General features: G+C 38.1%; 1 protein-coding gene across 2 annotated transcripts; it reads left to right on the top strand.

Annotated features, from left to right (window-relative positions):
• The first annotated feature begins 965 nt into the window (after positions 1-965).
• On the top strand, positions 966-9,494 carry TAF9B (TATA-box binding protein associated factor 9b). Of its 2 annotated transcripts, XM_016207266.2 has the most exons (7): positions 966-1,069; positions 1,648-1,729; positions 2,044-2,180; positions 2,264-2,398; positions 3,212-3,287; positions 6,494-6,604; positions 7,485-9,494. In XM_016207266.2, exons 1-7 carry the CDS (start codon positions 1,019-1,021, stop codon positions 7,646-7,648), a joined length of 756 nt encoding a protein of 251 aa, XP_016062752.1. In that variant the 5' UTR covers positions 966-1,018; the 3' UTR covers positions 7,649-9,494. The 2 variants fall into 2 exon arrangements, with proteins under 2 accessions (XP_016062752.1, XP_016062753.1); XM_016207267.2 differs by lacking the exon at positions 6,494-6,604 and having other exon boundaries at positions 967-1,069.
• The last annotated feature ends 13,345 nt before the right edge of the window (positions 9,495-22,839 follow it).

A 22,839-nucleotide genomic window follows, 5' to 3' on the forward strand; every position in this document is an offset into this window, starting at 1 on the left:
TGGTAACAGTGGATGTAGATACGGAGACACTGATGGACTTTGGGGATTCCCCTGACAGCACTTGCTGCTAGATTGAATGTGAATTGTGGGGGAAAGAACATAGCATGGCTGACTGCTGGGTCAGAGTGCGTTTTCCTGGGATGGCGCACTCGAGGGCATTGGTGAGTTGTGGAGGAGTAAGAAAGAATTCTCTTTGGAACACTTTAAGCCAGAGACAGTTAACTGATGCAGACTTTTCTTAAGTCAGGCTGTTCCGTGGAGAGTGGGGTGTGGAGGGCCCTGGGTGGGCCTCAGCGGGGACGGAGAAAAGTATTCAAGGCCAAGGAGCAAGGCTGGAGGGGCTCCAGTGGCATCCTGCAGGCGGTCAAAGGCTTTAGCGTCTCATCAGTATAAAATGGGCAACCATGACAGGGCTTTAAGTGTGACCAGAGCTGACCAAAGGCCTGTTGTGGGGAGAACGGTCTATAGAGCTGCCAGATTTAGCAAATAAAAACACAGAACGCCGTGTTGAATTTGAATGTCACATCATGAACACATAATTTTGTATAAGTATAGCCCGAGTAATATTTGGGATATACTTATGCTAAAAATGTAGTTGTTGATCTGATATTCAAATTTAACTGGTGTTTTGCTTTTGACCTGGCAACCCTACCACAGGGGTAGGAGGCGGGGCCCCTGCAGGGATTCCAGGGAAACCGGAGGGGCCAAAGTGGCAGCAGGGGAGGTGTGAGGAGAGGCCCCAGAAAACACAAGAGTGGCCCTCTTGGTGCACTAGTGCAGAGAACACTGGGAGGAGGAGCTTCTCGGCTCTTCCAAGAGTTGCTCCTCGAGGAACTTTTACCGGCACCTTCCGAGCCTACCGGCTCCGCATTATCCTCTTCGGGGAGGGGGAGCAGCTGGGAAGAGGCGGCCTGCAGGGCACCGCGGTAACCCCGCCTTCCGCACCCCGCAGGGGTGGAGCCTGAGCGGGGATCTTGCGAGCGGCCTCCTCTCTCCGGATGACGAGTGGCCGGAGAACATGGAGTCGGGCAAGATGGCGCCTCCCAAGAACGCTCCGAGAGACGCCTTGGTGAGTGCGAAGGATGAGAGGCGGGGCGCAAAGCTCGGCGCGGCCAGGAGCCTGGGACGCAGGCCCGGGCGTAGGGCCTGAGAATGGTCTCCGTGCTGGCTTCGGCCCAACCTGTGCGGCCCGGAAGGAGTGGGATGGGGGTGTCTGGCTCCGGGGCGCGCTCCTGCCATCCCAGCAGCCCCGCTTTGTCTCCCGGAGCTCGGGTCCCCGCCGCCTCGTCGTCTCGCCGGGTCTGGGAGCCCTGCCTCGCGCGGCCAGAGTTCTGAGGCTAGCCAGCTGCCCTGTGGCCGCATCCGAAAATGACAGCCAGCTGTAGCCACCCTGCCTCCGCTGGGAAAACCAACCCAGGCCTTTTTTTTTCTCTTTGCCCCCACCCCCCGCCCAAAAAACTAAAAGTTTTCAGCAAAGAGGGTACAACGGCATTTGATGTGTTCCTGACACTCACCTGTGAAGAAAAGTACAAGTTTGGAGCCCAGAGAACGTGGACCTTGTATCATAAATATAAATGCCACTTTGGGTCCGGTCTTGATTTCTAATACCTAGGTCATGCATCTGGCGTTTTTTATTTGAATCCACAGGTGATGGCACAGATCCTGAAGGACATGGGAATTACGGAGTACGAACCAAGGGTTATAAACCAAATGTTGGAATTTGCTTTCCGTAAGTTAACAAAATACCAAAAATTTGCCTAATTTGTGAATTTGAAAAGACCGTTTTATTGTAAAGGCATTTTCAAATAAATTAACAGTTAACATCATAGAATTCAGCCTAAAGCAGTAAAAAGGAGCTCAAGATAAGGGGAAATAGTATTAGTACTGTGATATATTTAAATTGATCTCATATATATGGAACGATTCAATATTAAAAACAAAATGCATAAACTTTCTAAAAATTAATGGAATCTTCCATTAAGAAGAGTGGCCATAAATATTAAACAATTTTCATATGTTTAAGAAAATGTTTTGTTCTTAAAGGATATGTGACTACAATTCTGGATGATGCAAAAATTTATTCGAGCCATGCTAAGAAACCTAATGTTGATGCAGATGATGTGAGACTGGCAATTCAGTGTCGCGCTGATCAATCTTTTACCTCTCCTCCCCCGAGAGATGTGAGCAAACTTTTATTTAAAGTTCATTTTACTGATAATTTTTTCATTGTAATTATAATAAGGATTTTTTTTTTTTTTTTAAGTTTTTACTGGATATCGCAAGGCAGAAAAATCAAACCCCTTTACCTCTGATTAAGCCATATGCAGGACCCAGACTGCCACCTGACAGATACTGCTTAACATCTCCAAACTATAGGCTGAAGTCCTTAATTAAAAAGGTAAACAATTTTGGGTCTATTTAGCTTTTTAAAAAGTTAAGATGTTTTAGGGGAAATTGTAAAAAGCAAGTGCCAGCAAATAGTGGAGTAGATTAAAAACTAAGATAATTTAATTTACTAGGATTTTTTTAAAATGTACTGCTTTGAAAATACCTGCATGTCTGCAGTTAGCCTCTATGTTAAAAGACAAACTGTAAGATCTAAGATTTTTAGAGCTAAAAGGAGCTTCAGTGTTCATCTAACCCAACACTTATTTTTTCACATCAGTAAAGTGAGCCTAAACTTATCTATGGAGTTAATAGCAAAGCTAGGACTGATACTCAGGTCTCCTAATTCCCAATCCTTCCACTATACCATAGTTTTTTAGTGAAGCCCAATAATACACTGTCAAGAATTGGACTTGCTTTCTGAAATATGACCTAAGGCTCCCTCACCACTGAAAAAGTTCTCTTCACATTGGGCTGCTTTCGATGTCTGAAATTCCACTATAAGAGAGTTTATTTTGGGGGGTTTAGACATTGACTAGTTAAGATAAGATTAAAAATTATAAAGAAGTTAGCTGTTATCCCCAAATAAGACTACCTTAAACCAAATACTATATAGAATTATATGTATGTATATACATATATACTCATATCCATTTATGAAAACCCTAGTTTTAATGTTAGATTTAGAACACTAATAGAACAAAAACAAGACATTCTTGCCATGGATTAGCCATTAATAATTCACATCAACAACATTAATATCATTCCTGGTAGGTTTAGGTGTCAAATGTGAACAACATTAAAACTAATTTGTTAAATCCCTTAGGGACCTAACCAAGGAAGACTGATTCCACGGTTAAGTGTTGGTGCTGTTAGTAGCAGACCTACCACTCCTACTATAGGTAAGTGAGAAAGGAAAATGCCTTTTCTGGATGGTAAAGAAGAAGTGCTTCAGCACTTGATTTTGAACTATAATCCAAGTCAAAAGGTTAGTCAGAAATTCCCTTATGTGTTGCCATCATTATATTTACTCATCCTCTAGTAAAGCTATAGATATATATTTTATCAGGTTTCAAAATGAGAAAGGAACAAGGAATATCTGATCCCAAATGAGTATAAATTTGGACATTACCCAACCTTGTTGTTGGTATAAACTATAATACCAAAAACTGGAGTTTAAGTTGTGTTCTTTCTGCCTTCTATACAAATGAAGTTGCCAAACTTACTCATGGCAGTAGCCAACTTACTATCAGAAAGGAAAGAAATTTCCAAATAAATTGGCAACAGAATTCAGTCAAACAAAAGTTTAAAAATGTATAAAATGTTTAAGAATATCAAAGGAAAAAAATCATTGTTTTTAATACTAACGTTTTCAAAAGTAGTATTCAGTGACCCCTTCATCTGTGCCTGTCCCTCATTCTTTGAACATTTCTTGCTTTCTGGCACAGGATGTTCCAAGCTCATCTTATATTTCTACCTCGGTCCTAGAATCAGTCATTTCTCCAAAGAGCTCTGGTTCCTTTTAGTGGAGAGTGGTATTTAGAAACCATTATTTGTATCTTTTTAATGTCATTGTTTAATAAGGAAATATATAAATAATGGTTTTAGATTTCCTGATTTTTTTGTCCTAAATTCTTGCTGGATTTCTTTCATAGTCAAACTGTTTTCAGAAAAAAATTCCCTGCTCCTTGATCAGTATTGTTTTTTGGCTCTTATTGCTTATAACTTGAATCCTATAGAGGTCATATAGCTCTAGTATAAGCACCATTTGAATTTTGAGATGTATAGATAATCTCTTCATATTCTCAGGATGTAAATTTACATTTCAGCATTTTCAAACCAGCCTGGTATATTATTTCTCTTTTTTTCTTTTTTTTTTTCTTTTTTTTTATATATCTTTATTGATTTCAGAGAGAGGAAAGGAGAGAGAGAGAGAGATAGAAACATCAATGATGAGAGAGTCATTGATCGAGCCCGCAACCCGGGCATGTGCCCTGACCGGGAATCGAACCCCGATCGCCTGGATCCTGGGTTGACGCTCAACCGCTGAGCCACGCCCGGCCGGGCATGTATTTCTTGTACACTTCTAACTAACTTCATGTGACCTCTGTGGACAGAAATTTGCATATATAATTTGTGTAACTCTTTGGTTAATACTGTTTATCTGTGGATTCATATTAAGTGAATACCATTTTTTTTAAGTCTAGGCTGTGGTAATCCATTACATGTGTTCTTGGCAAGTTAACCAATTTTAGTTATCAGTTGTGATTTTTATTTCTAGTAAGATCACTTCTCAGCCTTTTTGCTAAGATCAGTAGTGTAGTATTCCTAGTTAGACATTTATTGTACACGTTTTACATATTTTTAAAATCTATAGTTGAGGAAGCTGCTAAAAACTATTAAAGGTACAAGTTTTGCCCAGCCAGTGTGGCTCAGCTGTTTGAGCTTTGTCCTGGTCAGGGCACATGCCTGGGTTATGGGCTCAATCCCCAGTAGGGGATGTCAGGAGGCAGCTAATTGTTTTTCTCTCATTGATGTTTCTACCTCTCCCTTCCTCTCTCTGAAATCAGTAAAAACATATTTTAAAATAGAAGTTGCAAGTTTTTAACTTGAAAATTTTTTCAATGAATTTTATAGTGCCTAAGACCTAAGCAACTACTGTGTTGAATTTTAAAGCCTAAACTCCATACTTAGTTAAATGTTAACAATTCCTTATAGTAATGGCCAAGAAAACACCTACCTACTGTGAATTTTCTTGGCAAAATAAAACTTATATTGATTGCTTCATTAAGCTTCATCAGATTCTTTGGACCACTCCTTACTACATGAGAAAACTTGCCTAGGGATGAAGATATAAAGTTCTCACTTCCTGTGTTTGTGAGACAAAGCACTAGGACCCAGGTTTCTGGGTACTTTTGGGCTTTCTTCCCCCATTAAGGCTTTCTTTTCCTTTGTCCCTGGAGATGACAGTTGTAGTTTTTTTTCAATAACTCTATCCCTGGGCAGACTGCAAGTTCCAGGGGAAAGGGATATATGGAAAACCTTTGCATCCCCAAAGGAAAAACTAGAAACATACATGTTTCCAAAAATGCATTTTTTAAGAGAGTTGTGACATCAGTATACATGCTGGGTCTTTGAGTCTTGCAAAATTCATTCATTAAGCAAACATTTGTTGAGTGCCTGTTAGGAGCAAGGCACAAAAACCATGTGCTCACAAGGATAAAAAAGGTTAGCCGAGGCTTGCAATTTAGGGAACAATATAAGACACTAATAATAAGGCTCCTATAACATTAAGGGAATTTCAGAGACAGGCAATGACTTCTGAACAAATAAAAAAATTTATAAAATGGGGTGGTATTTGAATTTTACCTTGGATTATAAGGGTTGAATTAAAATGAGGGGTGTTGGACAAGGTTATCTCCAAGATCCCTTTCTACTTAAAAAATATATCTGGATATAGAAAAAATATTTTTGTGCCTACCTGGGGACCCCAAGGGGTATATTTGATAGGCTTCTGTTAGATGCATGTTGATTTAGCTTCATGGGCACAGTAGACATCTTCTAATTCTCAGCAAGTGACAAAAATTAAAAGTGCCACATAGGGTAATTAATAGAAAACATGGGTTTTTATTCTGCTAGCTTATTTTAATGCTCAACTTTATGACTTCCTTTCACTAAAATGCAGTGCCAGTCACTGTTTGAAGAGCTTTTCATGGATTATTTTAACTCTCACAAGAATCCTTTTAAATGGGTACTGTGGTCCCCATCTGACAGATGAGAAAAGAGAGGTACAAAAAGATTAAGTAACTTGCCCAAGGACACTCAGCTAGTAGGCGATAAAAGCCTGATTTCAAACACAAGCAGGTAGGCTCCAGAGCCTACATTCTTTACCACTGCACTTTCCTGAAATTTTAGCATCTAATTCTAAACGATTGAGCTTGTAAACACTTTTGAAGTTACTCCACTCTTATTTCTAATGAGTTTTCCTTACCTTTTATTACTTCCCTGTGCTTTGAAGTTAGTTTCTCGTAAGCTAAGGAGGGCAGAAGATGAACCTGTATAATAAGTCATCTAACTAACATGGTCTGTTTGTTAATTACAACTACAGCAACCCCACAAACAGTGTCTGTCACAAATAAAGTTGCACCTCCAGTGTCAGTGGCAAGCCAAAGATTTACGGTGCAGATTCCACCTTCTCAGTCCACATCTGTCAAACCAGGTAATATCATTGGCAGGGTTAGTGTAAGTGGTTCTTTTAAAATATATTTTCTGAATTTTAAAATTTCTGAATAATTTGTGAGTATAGAACAGTGTGTGTTCATATAGCAAGAGTTAAATTGTTTTACTATCATAACAAGAAGGTGGCAGTAATGCTGCAAATCTTTAGAGGGGTCTATGAGCCCACTAAAATTATGTGAAATTTAAAAGATATGTAACATTTGGGGGTTAGGGAGAGTATTCACTGTGATCATCAGTTTCACAAAAAACACTGTAAACTAAAATAAGTTAGGGCCCACAAATCTAAGCCATCTTCAGGGGAAAGCACTTGGGGTTAAAGCTCAAGAAAATAATACAAATTAGTGTACATCAAAAGAAAAGTGTGCCTTTACTTCATGGAAGGAGACATATAAAGTAGGAATAATATAAGTAGAATTCTGTTATAGTATAGTTTATTAATGCACATGTTTAAATTCACATCTTAAACTTAACCACACACAGTAAACTATTTATGTAAAATATTGGCCTATAAGGGAAGCATGATTCCTTACCTTGAACATATATATGCCTTTGGTGTTTACCATGATGAATCCAGTGTGTTGCTTCCCATGACTAAGTACTAAGTAAAATTTTAGGTAGTTAAAAGTTAAAAAAAATAATAACAGAACTCCTTTAACCTTATACTAGATACTAATTTAAGTATTTAAAATTTAATTCAACTTTTAATGCAGTGCAATTACTTGAGTTTCTTCTATGATGTAGTTGTACTTCATGCTACTGAAATTATTCGAATTACACTTAACTCTGTTGAATACTTTTTACCATATGTTTCTGACCCTGGGTAATTCATAGTTTGGGGGTGTTTTCTCCTCTGTTTACAGTTCCTGCAACAACTGCAGTTCAAAATGTTCTGATTAATCCTTCAGTGATTGGACCCAAAAATATTCTCATTACCGCTAACATGGTTTCATCGCAGACCACGGCCAGTGAATCAAACCCATTGAAGAGAAAACATGAAGATGATGATGACAATGATACTATGTAAGGAAGATAGCCTAAATGCATTTCAGACACATAGATGGTTTTGAGCCCAATATACTGAACTAGAACATTCTAGATCTTCTCAAGTTTTATCTTAGAAAACTTAAAGGTAGCTGCAATATTTTTCATATTCATGTAAACTGTTAGAGTTCTTAAGTAAAGCTGCCAATGTTTTTTTCATTAGGCTTCAAGTAGAAAAAGTTAAGCACTTGTTTAATAGTTTCACTTATGTTGAGTCCTACTATGGCAATTCAGTTTTTGGAAGCTGTTTTCTGCCATGTGTCACTGACAGCAGCACTTACATTTCAGTTTATGCAGCCTGATCAGTGAACTAATCTTTAACAGCATAATTTCTAATCTATATTCAAGTACTACTTTCTTTTGTGAGGTAAAATAGTCACTTTTATTGTCACCAGCTTTTACAAACAATTCTCTCAATTTAGTAAACATTTTGGAGAGAGTGGATTTAGGATTCTACATCCAGTTTTGAATGTATTTAAGTTGTTTCTTGGTGTTCCCTAATCTCCTACCTCCTCAAACCCCGTTTCTAGATCCCATTTGTTTTCTGCACCATCTCCTCCCCATAGGCTTAAGTTTCTCCCCATTGCTCTCAAATTTAAAAGGCTGAAACTGGAATTTAAAAAAAAAAAACACATTCCTGATAATACAGCTTAGTGCATTTTCATATTTTTAAAACCTATTTTATATGCCTTCTGTTCTACAGTTCACTTTAACCTGAATGTGTGCATTTGCTGATTCTCTCCATACCAGAGCAGTTGAGTTGTATCCCTTGCCTTTTATGCCCATTGAGCTTTACTCGCTTTTTGATAGGTAGTTTTGACTCAGTTACATTCAGTTTCAGTCTTATATTCCAAGTTGATAACTCTACCATGTTTCACATTTCTCAATTTAACATAGGTGATGCTATAGCTTAAAATTTGCCTTGATAAGAATATTTACACTGGACCTAGGCAAAACCACTGAAGAGCAAGTGTTTCTTCCTTTTTACCACATGCTTTGATCACTACTGCTTGAACCTTCCTCCTATTGGCATAATTCAGATCATTTTTCTAGTTTGTTGCTGAGGATGTCATACTTAATATGGGATCACACCTCAAAGTTATCTAATGGTTTTCCTTCCTCTAGAAGGCCAACAACAAAAACAAATTAGTGTGATGTGAATTGCACTTGGATACACTCTGCATAGATTCCCCAGTAATGTTACTGAACACCTTTTCCTTTTTTCCATTTATACACATCTAAACACCCTATTGGGAAAGAGTGCAAAGCTTTCAAAAATATAAACAGGTTTGTGCAGTTTCTGTATAAGCAAATTCGACGTATTCATCTTAAGAGTACTTTTACAGAATTTTCTGAAGTGAATTTTCAATTTGAGGATTTTCAAAATTTAAAATACAAGTAAGTTTCATCTGAGAGAAATAGTCCAGTAATAGGGAAGAAATGTCTCATCATATTTTGAGTGGTTTTGGATATTAGGAAAAGGTGGTATCAAACTTATAAAAACAGATCTGATCAACATCATAGGAGAGAAAAGTTCATTATATGTAGCATAGGATATCATTACTTGAATGTTCTCAGGGAGGCAGCATGTCAAAAGGCCTAGGTTCTAAACCTAGCTCCGTCATTTACCAACTGTGTGACCTTACTTCACCTCTGAGCCTTGTTCTCACTAGTAATAGGAAAGTAACACCAACCCTGCCTACCTCACAGGGATGTTGTGAGGGTTTAATTGGTATATGTGAAAGTTCTTTCAAAATTGTATAATGCTATATAACTAAGGAATTGTTAATGTATTTGTTCCAAGATTATTAATTAAAAAATTGACTGTATCATTTATCTTTCCTTTGAGCATCATCCTGTAAACCAAAGGGTTGTGGGTTCAATTCCCAGTCAGGGCACATACCCAGGTTGTGGGTTTGATCCCTGGTCGGGCTTGTGCGGGAGGCAACTGATTGATGCTTCTCTCTTACATCAGTGTTTCTCTTTCTCTCTCTCCCTCCCTCTCTCTCTAAAATTGACAAAGGCATATCCTTGGGTAAGGATTAAAAAAAAGAGATTCAGGAAAGATGAACAAGGCCCAGTAATTCTGAGGTCCAAAAAGCAATTAAGATTTGTTCAATGGATGAATTAATTATAAATCAGGGAATTGCTTTTATTTAGAATCAGCATATGACTCACAGTGAAGCAAAATAAAGAATAGAGGTTTAAATGTTAAAAACATAACATGCTTTCTCTCTGGTGGGAATTTGTACATGTCACTGAGTGTTCATTCACTTACTAGGGTTGCTCTTTCAGATGAAGACCACTTTATCTTTCCTAACTATCTCCACCTAATCTAGCTTCAAGAATGTCTTAAGGCAACTGTTGTCCTCCAGCTTCTAGGTGGAATTTTTAAAAAGATGTACTGATGGTAATTGGGGTGAGGACATTATTGTCCCAAGTTGTCTCTTTTACAAGTAGGAAACAAGTGCCTTTTATCTGAGCATAAATATAGAAATACAGCCAGCACATGAAAGAATGGAAGATATAATGCACACTGATTTAAGGAGTCCAGAGTGAAGGGAAGTAAGTACTCAGGAGGTAAGGAAGAAATCACTAATCAGAACAGCAGGTACAAATTCGTGTGTATAATATGCCACCATAGATATTTAACCTTTAAAAGATGGCATTTAAAAGACAGCATCATACAAACTCCATATATTTTCCAGGATCAACTGTACAAATAATGGTTTCTTTCCTTTTGCCTGTAAAAAAGAATGTATATGCTTAGGTTTCTGAGTATTTAATACATTTATATGTATATACACACATGGATATGCTTTTTATATGTATTACGTAGCTCCAGATTGAAGGAAGCTGGTCTTAGAGTGGTTGTTCCTAAGAGGGCAAACTGTCAGCTAGGGAACTGAATAGAAAAGCCTTCTCATTCTGTACCTCTTTTTGACCTTTTTATCATGTGCCACAGGGAAGGTTTGAGCATAAAAAAGGAAAAGAAGGGAAGCAGAAAACACTGAGCCAAAGAAGAGATTGAATTAGTTTATGACAAAGTATAATTTTTTCTGTATACAGGCATGCATATATTGTCTAGGGGTTGAAAGTGAATTTGCTACACTTAAGCCTAAACATTTTCCATGTTTTATCAGTAATTCCTAATTCTATACTAAATCAGGAAGCACAGCCTTGCACTACCCTAGTTTATATGCTCATAAATTGTACTCAATAGGTTGTAAACTCCTTCAGGACATAAATGCTATCTTATATTCCCTCCACTATGTCCTAAGCATAAAGCAGGCACTCAAATATTTGTGTTTCCCCCTTCATACTCTCGACTAATGACTCAAATAAATGGGGAAAAACCCTGGAATCAGAGTGTAGTAGAAAGTACTTAAAAGACACATGGATGGATGGATGGATGGATGGATGGATGGATGGATGGATGGATGGATGGATGGGTTTATGGGTGTTTACAATTTTTTCAATTCCTCTATACCTTTGAAATAAAATATTGGGGGAAAGGTAATCAGAAAGGGGGGGGGTCATCAGTATGCTAATATTCTGGCCCAGCTGGGACATTAATTTGCTAGATCTATGGGTAACACGTCTGGGCCTCATCTACAAAAAAAAGATTGAACTACAATTTCTGCTGCTCAAACCAGGGTATAGCATACCATTAGAGCTATGCAGAAACATGGTGCATTTTAAAATTACAACTATAGGGACAGAATTAAAATACAAAAGTATTTTTAAGAAAAAATTCAAGCCCTAAAATGTTTGTTTCATTTTAAAAAGCCACCAAAATTTTCTTTTGCTGTTTTCTCCAGCTTTAAACAAAAAAAGTCCCAGTCTAGAAGCATCATTTCAAGGAGGCACAATGAAAAAGCACCAGCCTTTGGAGTCAGACAAACTGGACCTGACTACCTGCTGTTATTTACTAGCTCTGTGATCCTGTTCAAGAGGTCAAGTATTTCTAGGTATATAGAGGTTCTTTATGCCATTTTCTCTACTTTTGCACAGTTTTAATATTTTCCATAATAAAAACTATATTTTTTATACTGGTGGAGAAGGAAACGGTGAAATACATATTTAGTATGTAAAATGCCCAGCAGAGAAATTCTGATTAAACATGGCCTTTTGAAATTGCATGTTCACCTCTACTCACTCCAGAAACCCCATTAAAATAACAGGGAAGGAAATGGAAAGTAAAATTACAAAGACAATAAAAGAATAAGGGCCCTATATTGACTAGCAATACTTGGCCCTTGCCTCTCTTGGAAAGTAAAAAGAAACTTCCTCTCTACATCTCTTAATTGTAAATTCTTTCACAACCCACATCACCAGCCAAACCCTAACAGACATGATATCTGGTATTCGCTTCAAAGTGGACTGGAAGCAAGGAGAAAGAAGTGGGTAGGAGTATGAATGAAACAATCGGCCACGAGTTACGATTGTTGAAACTGGATAATAGGTATCTAGAGGTTCTTTATGCCATTTTCTCTACTTTTGCACAGTTTTAATATTTTCCATAATAAAAACTATATTTTTTATACTGGTGGAGAAGGAAACAATTGTAACAGAAATACTTCCTTATATTATAGCTGCAAACAGTATGCAAAAATTTTTATTTGAATGTTAAGTTCACATTTGCCCTTGCCCTGCAAGTTGTCCTCAATTTCTTATATTTTCAAGACTTGCAGTACCATACTGACAAAAAAGTAAATAAGGGATATTATTTTTAAAATGTTAGAATTTCTACATTGTTATTTAGATATTTTAAAAAATGCTCATTGTGACTGTTGACACAGATTATAACCAAAATAGGTTAAAAAAGTAAACCACAGATTAAAAGCAACTTCTCTTCTTATAACAGTAGGTCAAGACTATTAACTTACCACAAAACTGTCAACTTTTGGCTTTTAATACATATGTATATTTCCAGAAACTTGGAGACATCACTTAACTTTTATTGCATATAAATTCAGATCAATGTTGATAGTAAACTGTTTAAATATTATTTGAAATACTAAAACAGCATTGGAAACTTTTTGCAAATTTAAGCATAAAGAAGCCACTTGAAATCACACCAAAAACTCACTACATTTTAGGTTAGTTGAGCTCGCCATAATCAGCAAACTGAAGTATTTCTTTTTAACTCTACGAGTTATGACTAATCATCTTGTTTATTTCTGCAAAAACTTCAAAAATGAAATAATATGCTGAATATCTCTGTCCTGCTGGGTTCTCTTTTTTAAAGCAGGAGAAAGAACAAAATGAATTCTTTACCAATTTTCTACCATGCATTCTGCTAACAGGAGGGAAGCCATTAGACTATCTTGCCAACAAAATGGAATATACAGCACAGAAAGCTAGGAATTCAGCTTAAACAATTTAGTCAGGTATTTTCATTGATAAGCCAGGAACTACATGCACAGGAAAAGGAAGATGAGGCTGTGGGGAACCGCCACACATCAACTAGCACCTAATGAAACTGCGGCTCTTTAAATCTTCACTTTTATCAAGAAAAATATTAGAGTGCTTTAAGTGCAAAAATATACATAGATTCTGTTCTTGGCCTTTGAAAAAACCTTTCATTTCTTGTTAAGAAATAACATATTTTCTTGTCCTAGAAAGATGCCTATGATAGGTACATAAGAAAAAAGCAGGCACTGCAAGCAGAAATATACAGCACTTATTTGTTCTATATAAAAATGTTACTGCCCAAGGATCTTTCTTTTTCATTCGCCCAAAAATCTTTTATTGTTTCATAAATAGAGAACATTGGGCAGACTATATCCATTTTCTGTCCTCTTGGGAAGGACATAGGCTAAACACCTTTACCACCACAGTGGACAACCCCACCCTGCTCTGAGTCTACCTACTACTAGTTTGAGTGATCTGTCTTGCCCCTCCCTAGGCTGTTCCCTCTAAAAAGAAAAGGAAAAATTAAAAAAATAAGAATGTCATTAGAATCACTTCTTGGTCTTTTGGCTAAGTTCAGAATGCCGTTAGATTTTCAGCAATGACAATGAAACAAAGCCTTCAAATCTGAGAAACTGATGTAAGCTAAAATTCTATAGTCAAACAGGCAAGTTTGAATAAAGATATTTTCAGACACGTAAAATCTTAAAAATTTTGCCTCCCAGGCACTCTTTCTCAGGAAGCTAGTTGGAGTCTTGTGTTTCATAAGAAGAGTAAACCAAGAAAGGAGGGAAAGGGAATCCAGGAAAGGCGAGATCCAACACAGGAGGTAAACCTAGAGGGCAGCCAGGACAAACTGGAATGGGAGCACAGAGAACTCTTCCAGCACAGACATCTCTAATAAGGTGTTCTGTTATGATTTGTTTCATAGGAACATTTATTTTAATTTTAAAAAGTAAGTAGAAAATACATGAAAATTTAAGCAACTGGACCTAAGGTGCTTTTTTGAATATGTAAACAAATCTTGAGACTTAGTTGATTTTTATGTAACAATAAAAACATAAAACTTTGTTCAATAAATACAAATACTTTTTTTGAAAAAAGTGAGATAAAAAGATATGAGAATGACAATATGACATATCAAAACTTCTGGGATGCAGCAAAAGCAGTAATCAGGGGAAAGTTTATATCATTACAGGCCTATCTCAAGAAACAAGAGAAATCCCAAATAAACAACCTAACATCACATCTTAAAGAACTAGAAAAAGAACAAAAGCATCCCAAAGTCAGCAGAAGAAAGGAAATCATACAATTTAGAGCAGAATTGAATGAAATAGAGAACTAAAAGACTTTAAATTAATACAACAAACAGCTGGTTCTTTGAAAAGGTTAATAAAATTGACAAACCCCTGGCTAGACTTACGAAGGAAAAAAGAGAAAAAACTCGTATAAACAAAATCATAAATGAGAGAGAAGTCACCACACACATCACAGATATACAAAGGATCATTCTAGAATATTATGAAAGACTATATGCCACCAAATTCAATAACCTAGAAGAAATGGCTAAGTTCCTAGAAATATATAACCTTCCTAGACTAAATCCTGAAGAACTGGAAAATCTAAATAGACTGATAAACAGTGAGGAAATTGAAACAATAAAAAATCTCCCCAAAAATGAAAGTCCAGAGCTATATAGCTTCACCAGTGACTTCTACCAAACATAGATTTAAAACCTGTCCTTCTCAAACTCTTCCAAAAAACTGAAGAAGAGGGAGTACTTCCTAACACATTTTATGAGGCCAATATAACCCTGATGCTAAAACCAGGGGAAGGGCAACACAAAAACAAAACTACAGACAAATATCTCTGAAGATTAAATGCAAAAATCCTAGAAAAAAAAATACTAGCAAATCAAACATAACAATACATTTAAAAAATAATACATCATGGAGAGGAGGGTAAAGATGGTGGAGTAGGTAAACCTGGTAATCGCCTCCTCCCACAATGCATCAAAATTGCAACTAAACTACAGAACAAACAGCATTCAGAACCACCTGAAGTGTCGCTGAACGAAGTCCTACAACTAGAGAATTAAAGAAGCCACAGTGAGACTGGTAGGAGGAGTGGAGGCATGGAATGGGCTGGTCCGACGCCCACGTGTGGTGCTTTCCTTGAACTGGGAAGAATATCTTGGCTGCAGAGGCCCCCCATGAGGAGCCAGGGGTCCCAGCCCCACACCAGGCACTCAGCCCAGGGTTCTAGTGCTGGGAAGAGAAGTCTCCATATTTTTGGGCTACAAAAACCAGCAGATTGTGGGTGGGTGACACAGAGGCTACTGGAATCCCAGGCAGTTCGTCTTAAAGAGCCCCTGCACAAACTTACTTGGACTCACTCCCTCTGAGCTCCAGCATTGGGGCAGCAGCTTGGACAGATCCAGGGATATACGGGGAGGAACTAAATTGTCTGACATCAGGGAAAGAACTGGGGAGCATCTTTCTCCCAGACAAAAGTGCTGTCATTGTTCCTCTGCTGAGACCTACTCACCACAGAGCCAATAGGAAGGCACTATATCTAAGAGTCTACATTAACCTGGCCCACACTGTTACCTAACCTGGTGGTTCTGTAAGACCCCGGCCCCACCCAATTTGCAGCCCCACCCAAGCTGTTTGAAGTGGCTTTTCTATATGAATAGCGGTCTTGGCTCAGGCTACTGATTTTCCTAAAATCTCTCAAACAAGCAGCAGCTGGCCTCAGTGTACCCCATACCTCTCAATATGAAACCCCAGGCCCAGCACTAGGAGCAGCCTGCCTTGGTTCACAGCTTGGCCTCTCCTGGGTACCTCCAAGCCCAACAGAAGTAGCAGCTACCTGCAGACTGCTCTGTAACTTGTGCCGGGTGGCCTTAGGCAGAGCACAGGCAGTAGCTGACTTTGCCCCTCCCAGGAGGGCCCAGTGAACCTGGTGATCAGCTTCAGACCATGGCAGATTACTTCTTTACCACCTCCACCAGTGTTACACTCAAGGGGTGAACTCAGAGAGCACCAAAGCCCCACTGAAGCAAGTTGTGCACCACAGAGGCGTCTCTTGCACGGCAGCTCTTCTGCTGTAGTCACAGCTGGTCCTCACAGCTGGTTGGCCTGGGGGTCAATCCCTCCTAGTGACACCATCAATCAAGGCTCAACAACAGGACAGTGCACACAGCCCACACAAAGGGGCACCTAGCGTGCCCAGCTGAGGTGACTGGGGAGACTGAGCCACTGGGCCATACAGGACGCCTACTACACAAGGCCATTCTAGTAATTCCAGAAGACATAGCAGCTCTACCTAAAACATAGAAACAAACACCAGGAAGCAGCCAAGATGTGGAGACAAACATGTCACAAAGGAAAGAACAGAAGAAATCTCCAGAAAAATAACTAAATGAAATGGAAGCAAGCAAACTACCAGATTCAGAGTTCAAAGCAATGGTTATAAGGATGCTCAAGGAACTTAGTGAGAACTTCAAGAACCTTAGTGAAAACTTCAAGGAACTTAGTGAAACACCAATGACATAAAAAAGGACCAGTCAGAAATGAAGGATGCACTAACTGAAAGGAAGAATAATTTACAGGGAATCAGCAGTAGAGGAGAGGATGCCGAGAATCAAATCAATGATTTGCAATATGAGGAAGAAAAAAACACCCAACCAGAAGAGCAAAAAGAAAAAAGAACCCAGAAATATGAAGATAGTATAAGGAGCCTCCAGGACAACTTCAAGGGTACCAACATTTGAATCAGGGAACACCAGAAGGAGAAGAGAGAAAGCAAGAAATTGAAAACCTGTTTGAAAAAACAATGACAGAAAACTTCCCTTACCTGGTAAAAGAAATAGACATACATGTCCAGGAAGCACATAGACTCCCAAACAAGATGAACCCAAAGAGGCCTATACCAAAACACATAATTAAAATGCCAAAGGTTAAAGAAAAACAGAGAATCTTAAAAGCAGCAAAAGAAAAGCAGTTACCTACAAGGAAGCACCCATACAACTGTCAGCTGATTTCTCAACAGAAACTTTGCAGGCCAGAAGGGAGTGGCAAGATATATTCAAAGTGATGAAAAGCAAGGACCTACAACCAAGATTACTCTACCCAGCAAAGCTATAATTTAGAATAGAAGGTCAGATAAAGACCTTTAAAGACCAAAAAAAGCTAAAAGAGTTCACCACCACTAAACCAGTATTATATGAAATGTTAAAGGGTCTTCCTTAAGAAGAAAAAATTAAAAAGATAAAAAATATGAAGGATAAAATGGCAATAAATACATATCTATAAACAATAGAATCTAAAAATCAAAATAAACCCGGCCGGACGTGGCTCAGCGGTTGAGCGTCGACCTAGGATCCAGGCAATAGAGGTTCGGTTCCCAGTCAGGGCATATGCCCACGTTGTGGGCTCGATCAATGACTTTCTGATCATTGATGTTTCTATCTCTCTCTCTCCCTCTCCTTTCTTCTCTCTGAAATCAATAAAGATATATTAATATATATATATATTTATAAATCAAAATAAAAGAAAAAGAAATCTAATGAAAATAAACCATAAAAATAACATGTTCAGTTTCCAGAGGCATGGAAACATGGAACAGACTGATGAATCTCAGAGGGAAGGGGTAGGGGGGTCTGTGGGAAGAGATTAACCAAAAAACTTATATGCATATATGCATAACCCATGGACACAGACAATAGTGTGGTGAAGCCCTTGGGAGGGAGAGGGAGGGGGTAGAGGGGCATCATGGGGGGAAAATGGGGACATCTGTAATAGTCTCAACAATAAAGATTTTAAAAAATAAAATAATAAAAAATAAAAATAAAAAAATTCAGGTAACTGGGTATAGAAGGAATATATCTAACATAACAAAGACTGTATATTTCACAAACCCACAGGTTGTAAAGGCCTGGGGTGGGGCAGGATCTGGGTGGAGCGAGCCAATGAGGGGTGTGAAAGGGGGGAACATCAGTAATACTATCAAAAAGTTTTCGTTCTTTTAAAATTGTTTAAATAAATAAAATAATACATCACGATCAAGTGGGGATCATTCTAGGGGCACAAGGATGGTTCGACATACATAAATCAATCAATGCATTAACAAAACAAAGGATAAAAATCATGATCTTATCAATAGATGCAGAAAAAGCATTTGATAAAATACAACATCCATTTATGATGCAAACAATTCAATAAAATAAGTATAGAAGGAAAGTACCTCAATATAATAAAGGCCTAGAAATAAAGGCCATATATGACAGACCTACAGCCAGCATCATACTCAATGGGCAAAAACTAAAGCCATTTCCATTAGAAACAGGAACAAGACAGCGATGTCCACTTTCAGCACTCTTATTCAACATAGTACTGGAAGTCCTTGCCACAGCCATCAGACAGGAAGAAAACATAAAAGGTATGCAAATTGGAAAGGAGGAAGTAAAACTGTCATTATTTGAAGATGACATGATATTATAAATAGAAAACCCTAAAGAGTCCATCAAACTACTACTAGATTTGATAAACAAATTTGGCAAGGTAGCTGGATACAAAATCAACATCCGGAAATCAATGGCATTCTTATACACCAACAATCAACTTTCAGAGAGAGAAAATAAAAAACAATCCCATTTAGCATTGCAACTAAAAAAATAAGATACCTAGGAATAAACTTAACCAAGGATGTGAAACACCTGTACTAGGAAAACTATGTGACACTGAAAAAAGAAATAGAGGAAGAATTAAACAAGTGGAAGAATATACCATGCTCATGGATTAGAAGAATTAATATCATTAAAATGTCCATACTACCCAAAGCAATTTATAAATTCAATGCAATTCCTATGAAAATACCAACAGCATATTTCACAGACCTAGAACAAACATTTCAAAAATTTATATGGAACCAAAAAAGACCCCGAATAGCTGCAGCCATCTTGAGAAAAAAGAATAGAGTTCAGAGGGATCACATTACCAGATTTCAAACTGTATTGCAAAGCCATTGTAATCAAAACAGCCTGGTATTGGTACAACAACTGGCATATAGATCAATGGGACAGAACAGACACCCCAGAAATAGACCCACGCCATTATGGTCAGTTAATACTTGATGAAGGAGGCAAGAACATACAATGGAGTAAAGACAGTCTCTTCAATAAATGGTGTTGGGAAAATTGGACAGATACATGCAAAAAAATGAAACTAGACCACCAACTTTCACCATACACAAAAATAAACTCAAAAGGGATAAAAGACTTAAATGTAAGTCACTAAACCATGAAAATCCTGGAAGAAAACATAGGCAGTAAAGTCACAGACATCCCACGAGTGGAACTTTCACTGATACATCTCCTAGGGCAAGAGAAACAAAAGAAAAAATAAACATATGGGACTACATCAAACTAAAAAGCTTCTGCACAGCAGAAGAAAACAGCCTCAAAATACAAAGGAACCCCACGGTCTGGGAAAACATATTTGCCAAGGATGTATCTGATAAAGTGCTAATTTCCAAAGTGTACAAAGAACTCATACTACTCAGCAAGAGGAAGACAATTCAATTAAGAAATGGGCAAAGGACCTGAATAGACACTTCTCCAAAGAGGACATACAGATGGCCAAGAGACACATGACAAAATGCTCAACGTCGCTAATCATCAGAGAGATGGAAATTAAAACTACAATGAGGTATCACTTCACACCTGTCAGAATGACTGCCATCAACAAATCAACCAACAACTCCTGCTGGCAGTGTGGAGAAAGGGGAACCCTAGTTCACTGCTGGTGGGAATGCAGACTGGTGTAACCACTATGGAAAACAGTATGGAAGTTCCTCAAAAAAATTAAAAATGGAGCTGTCTTTTGACGCAGTGATCCCACTCCTAGGAATTTATCCTAAGAATCCTGAGACACTAATCAGAAAGAATATATGCACCCAATGTTCATAGCAGCGCAGTTTACAATAGCTGAGATCTGGAAACAGCCCAAGTGCCCATCATTAGATGAGCGGGTAAAGAAGCTGTGGGACATTTACACCATGGAGCTGTAAAGAAGGGTCTCGTACCCTTTGGGACAGTATGGATGGACCTGGAGAATATTATGCTAAGTGAAATAAGCCAGGCAGAGAAAGACAAACATCTCATGATCTTGCTTATATGTGGAATCTAAAGAACTTAATAAACAGGTGAACAGAATAGATTCAATGATATGGAAGCATAGATCAGACTGACGAATGTCAGAGGGATGTGGGGGGAGAGGGAGAGAATAACCAAAGAATTTATATGCATATATGCACAACCCAAGGACACGGACAATGGTGGGGAAAGGGACTGAGGAGGGGGATGGGATGGGGTGGAACGAGTCATTGGGGAGTAAAAGGGACATCTGTAACATTTTAAACAAAAATAAATTTAAAAAAGGATGAATCACCAAAAATAAATAAAATAAAAATAAAGGCCATATATGACAAACCCTCAGCCAATATCAATCTCAATGGTGAAAAACTGAAAACTTTTCCTCTAAAATCAGGAAAAACACAAGAATTCCCACTCTCACCACTCCTGTTCAACATAGTTCTGGAAGTCCTAGCCAGAGCAATTAGGCAAGAGAATGACATAAAAGGCATCCAAATTGGGAAGAAGTAAAAGTGTCCTTTTTGCAGATGATATGATTCTGTATATTGAAAATCCTAAAACCCCCACCAAAAAATTATTAGAAACAATAAACAAATACAGTAAAGTTGCAGAATACAAAATCAATGTGCAAAAATCCACTGCTTTCCTATATACTAACAATGAACCTTCAGAAAAGTAAATGGGGGGGGAAACAATTCTTCTTGCAATTGCAACAAAAAGAATAAAATACTTAGGAATAAACTTAACAAAGGATATGAAGGACCTATATACTGAAAACTACAAAGCATTATTAAAAAATTGAAAAACAAAGTGAAATGGAATGGTATTCTGTGTTCATTATTCATGAATTGGAACAATCAACATAGTTAAAATGTCCACATTACTCAAAGCAATATGCAGATTTAATGCAACCCCCATCAAAATGCCAATGTAATTTTTTAAAGTAATAGAATGAGCAATCATCAGATTTTTATGCAACCACAAAAGATCCCAAATAGGCAAAGCAATCCTGAGAGAAAGGAATGAAGGCAGAGGTATCACACTCCCTGACTTCAAATTATACTACAGAGCTACAATAATCAAAATAGCATGGTATTAGCAGAAAAACAGACACACAGACCAATGGAACAGAACTGCGAGCCCAGAAATAAAATCACATGTATATGGGCAAATAATTTTCGACAAAGGAGCCAAAAAACAATGGAAAAAAGAAAGCCTCTTTAATAAATGGTGCTGCCACGTACAAAGGAATGAACTAGATAACAGTTTGCCCCCACATATACAAATTAATTCAAAATGGATCAAAGACATAAATATAAGATCTGAAACAATAAATGACATAGAAGAAAACAGTACTACACTTATGGGCCTTGGTCTTAGAGAACATTTTATGAACTTGACCACAAAGGCAAGGAAAATAATAGCAAAAATACATGAATGGGACTATATCAAACCAAAAAGCTCTGAACAGAAAAACAAATGGAAGACAACAAAGGCAACCAAACTAATGGAAGGACATATTTGCAAACAACAGCTCAGACAAGGGGTTAATATCCAAAATATACATAACTCATACAACTCAACACCAAACAAACAATCCAATTAAGAAATAGGCAGAGGAGGAAGAAAAAGATGGCTGCACTCTAAGGAAGTGCCCTCCACTTGTCCAAACACTGGACCAGACTTGTGGTTATTCGGCAGAACACTAGATTTGAAAAACCAGCTGAAAAAAACTGATCAGAAATACTGCAAGCTTGGATCATGGAGAGAGGACAGAAGATGCGGAGTGGCTCAGCAGCGCAGCTCCTGTGTCCTGGGAGCATAGGTTCTCAGCCACATGCAGAGATCCCCCAACCAGAGAAAGAGATAAGGAAAGGTGAGCCCAGACTGCATGGGACAGTGGGAATCAGTGGGAATTTGGCCCACCAGACAACTTCCCTGGAGGCCTGGGACCCACACACCAAGGAGCCAGATATAAAAGCATTGAAGCAAAATGTAGCAAGCTCCACAAATAACAGACAGAAAGGTTTTGTGAGGTTTTTGCCCTGTTTTTGGTTTCGGTTGGTTTAGTTTGTTTCGTTTGAATTTTCTATGTTTCTCTTCTCTACTATTTCCCATATTCTCTGTTATCATTTATTAAAGTCTAATTCTTTTTATTCTCACTTAACTTTTTGTTATTTTTAATTCAATTTTTCTTCTTTTCCCATTTTCTTTTCCTATCCTATATTTGATTTTTAGTAGTATTACTTTTTAAAATTATTATTTCATAATAATTGGGGAAGAGGAAAGGGGGACACTCACGACTCAAATCGCCTTATCCCAGGCAAAAAGCAAGTGCTTGGTTACACCACCAGCCTGGGAAACTACCCTGGATCAGTGTCTGAGGGGGGAGCCTTTCAACAGAAATCTGGACAAGGGAAGGGATCTGAGTCAACCACCCAGCAGTGAAAATAAAGGGTTGATTATTCCCTGAAAGAACTTTTAGCAGAGACCAAGATGGGCCAGTCAGTGTCTTCAGAAAGAGGAATGATCTTCGACCACCTCAACTGGAATGAAGGCTGCCCTTCCCTGACCCATGAAACAGCTCTGGGCTAGAAATCTGT

This window comes from Miniopterus natalensis, chromosome X (assembly GCF_054644295.1).
Source record: "Miniopterus natalensis isolate mMinNat1 chromosome X, mMinNat1.hap1, whole genome shotgun sequence".
Classification (NCBI taxonomy): Eukaryota; Metazoa; Chordata; class Mammalia; order Chiroptera; family Miniopteridae; genus Miniopterus; species Miniopterus natalensis.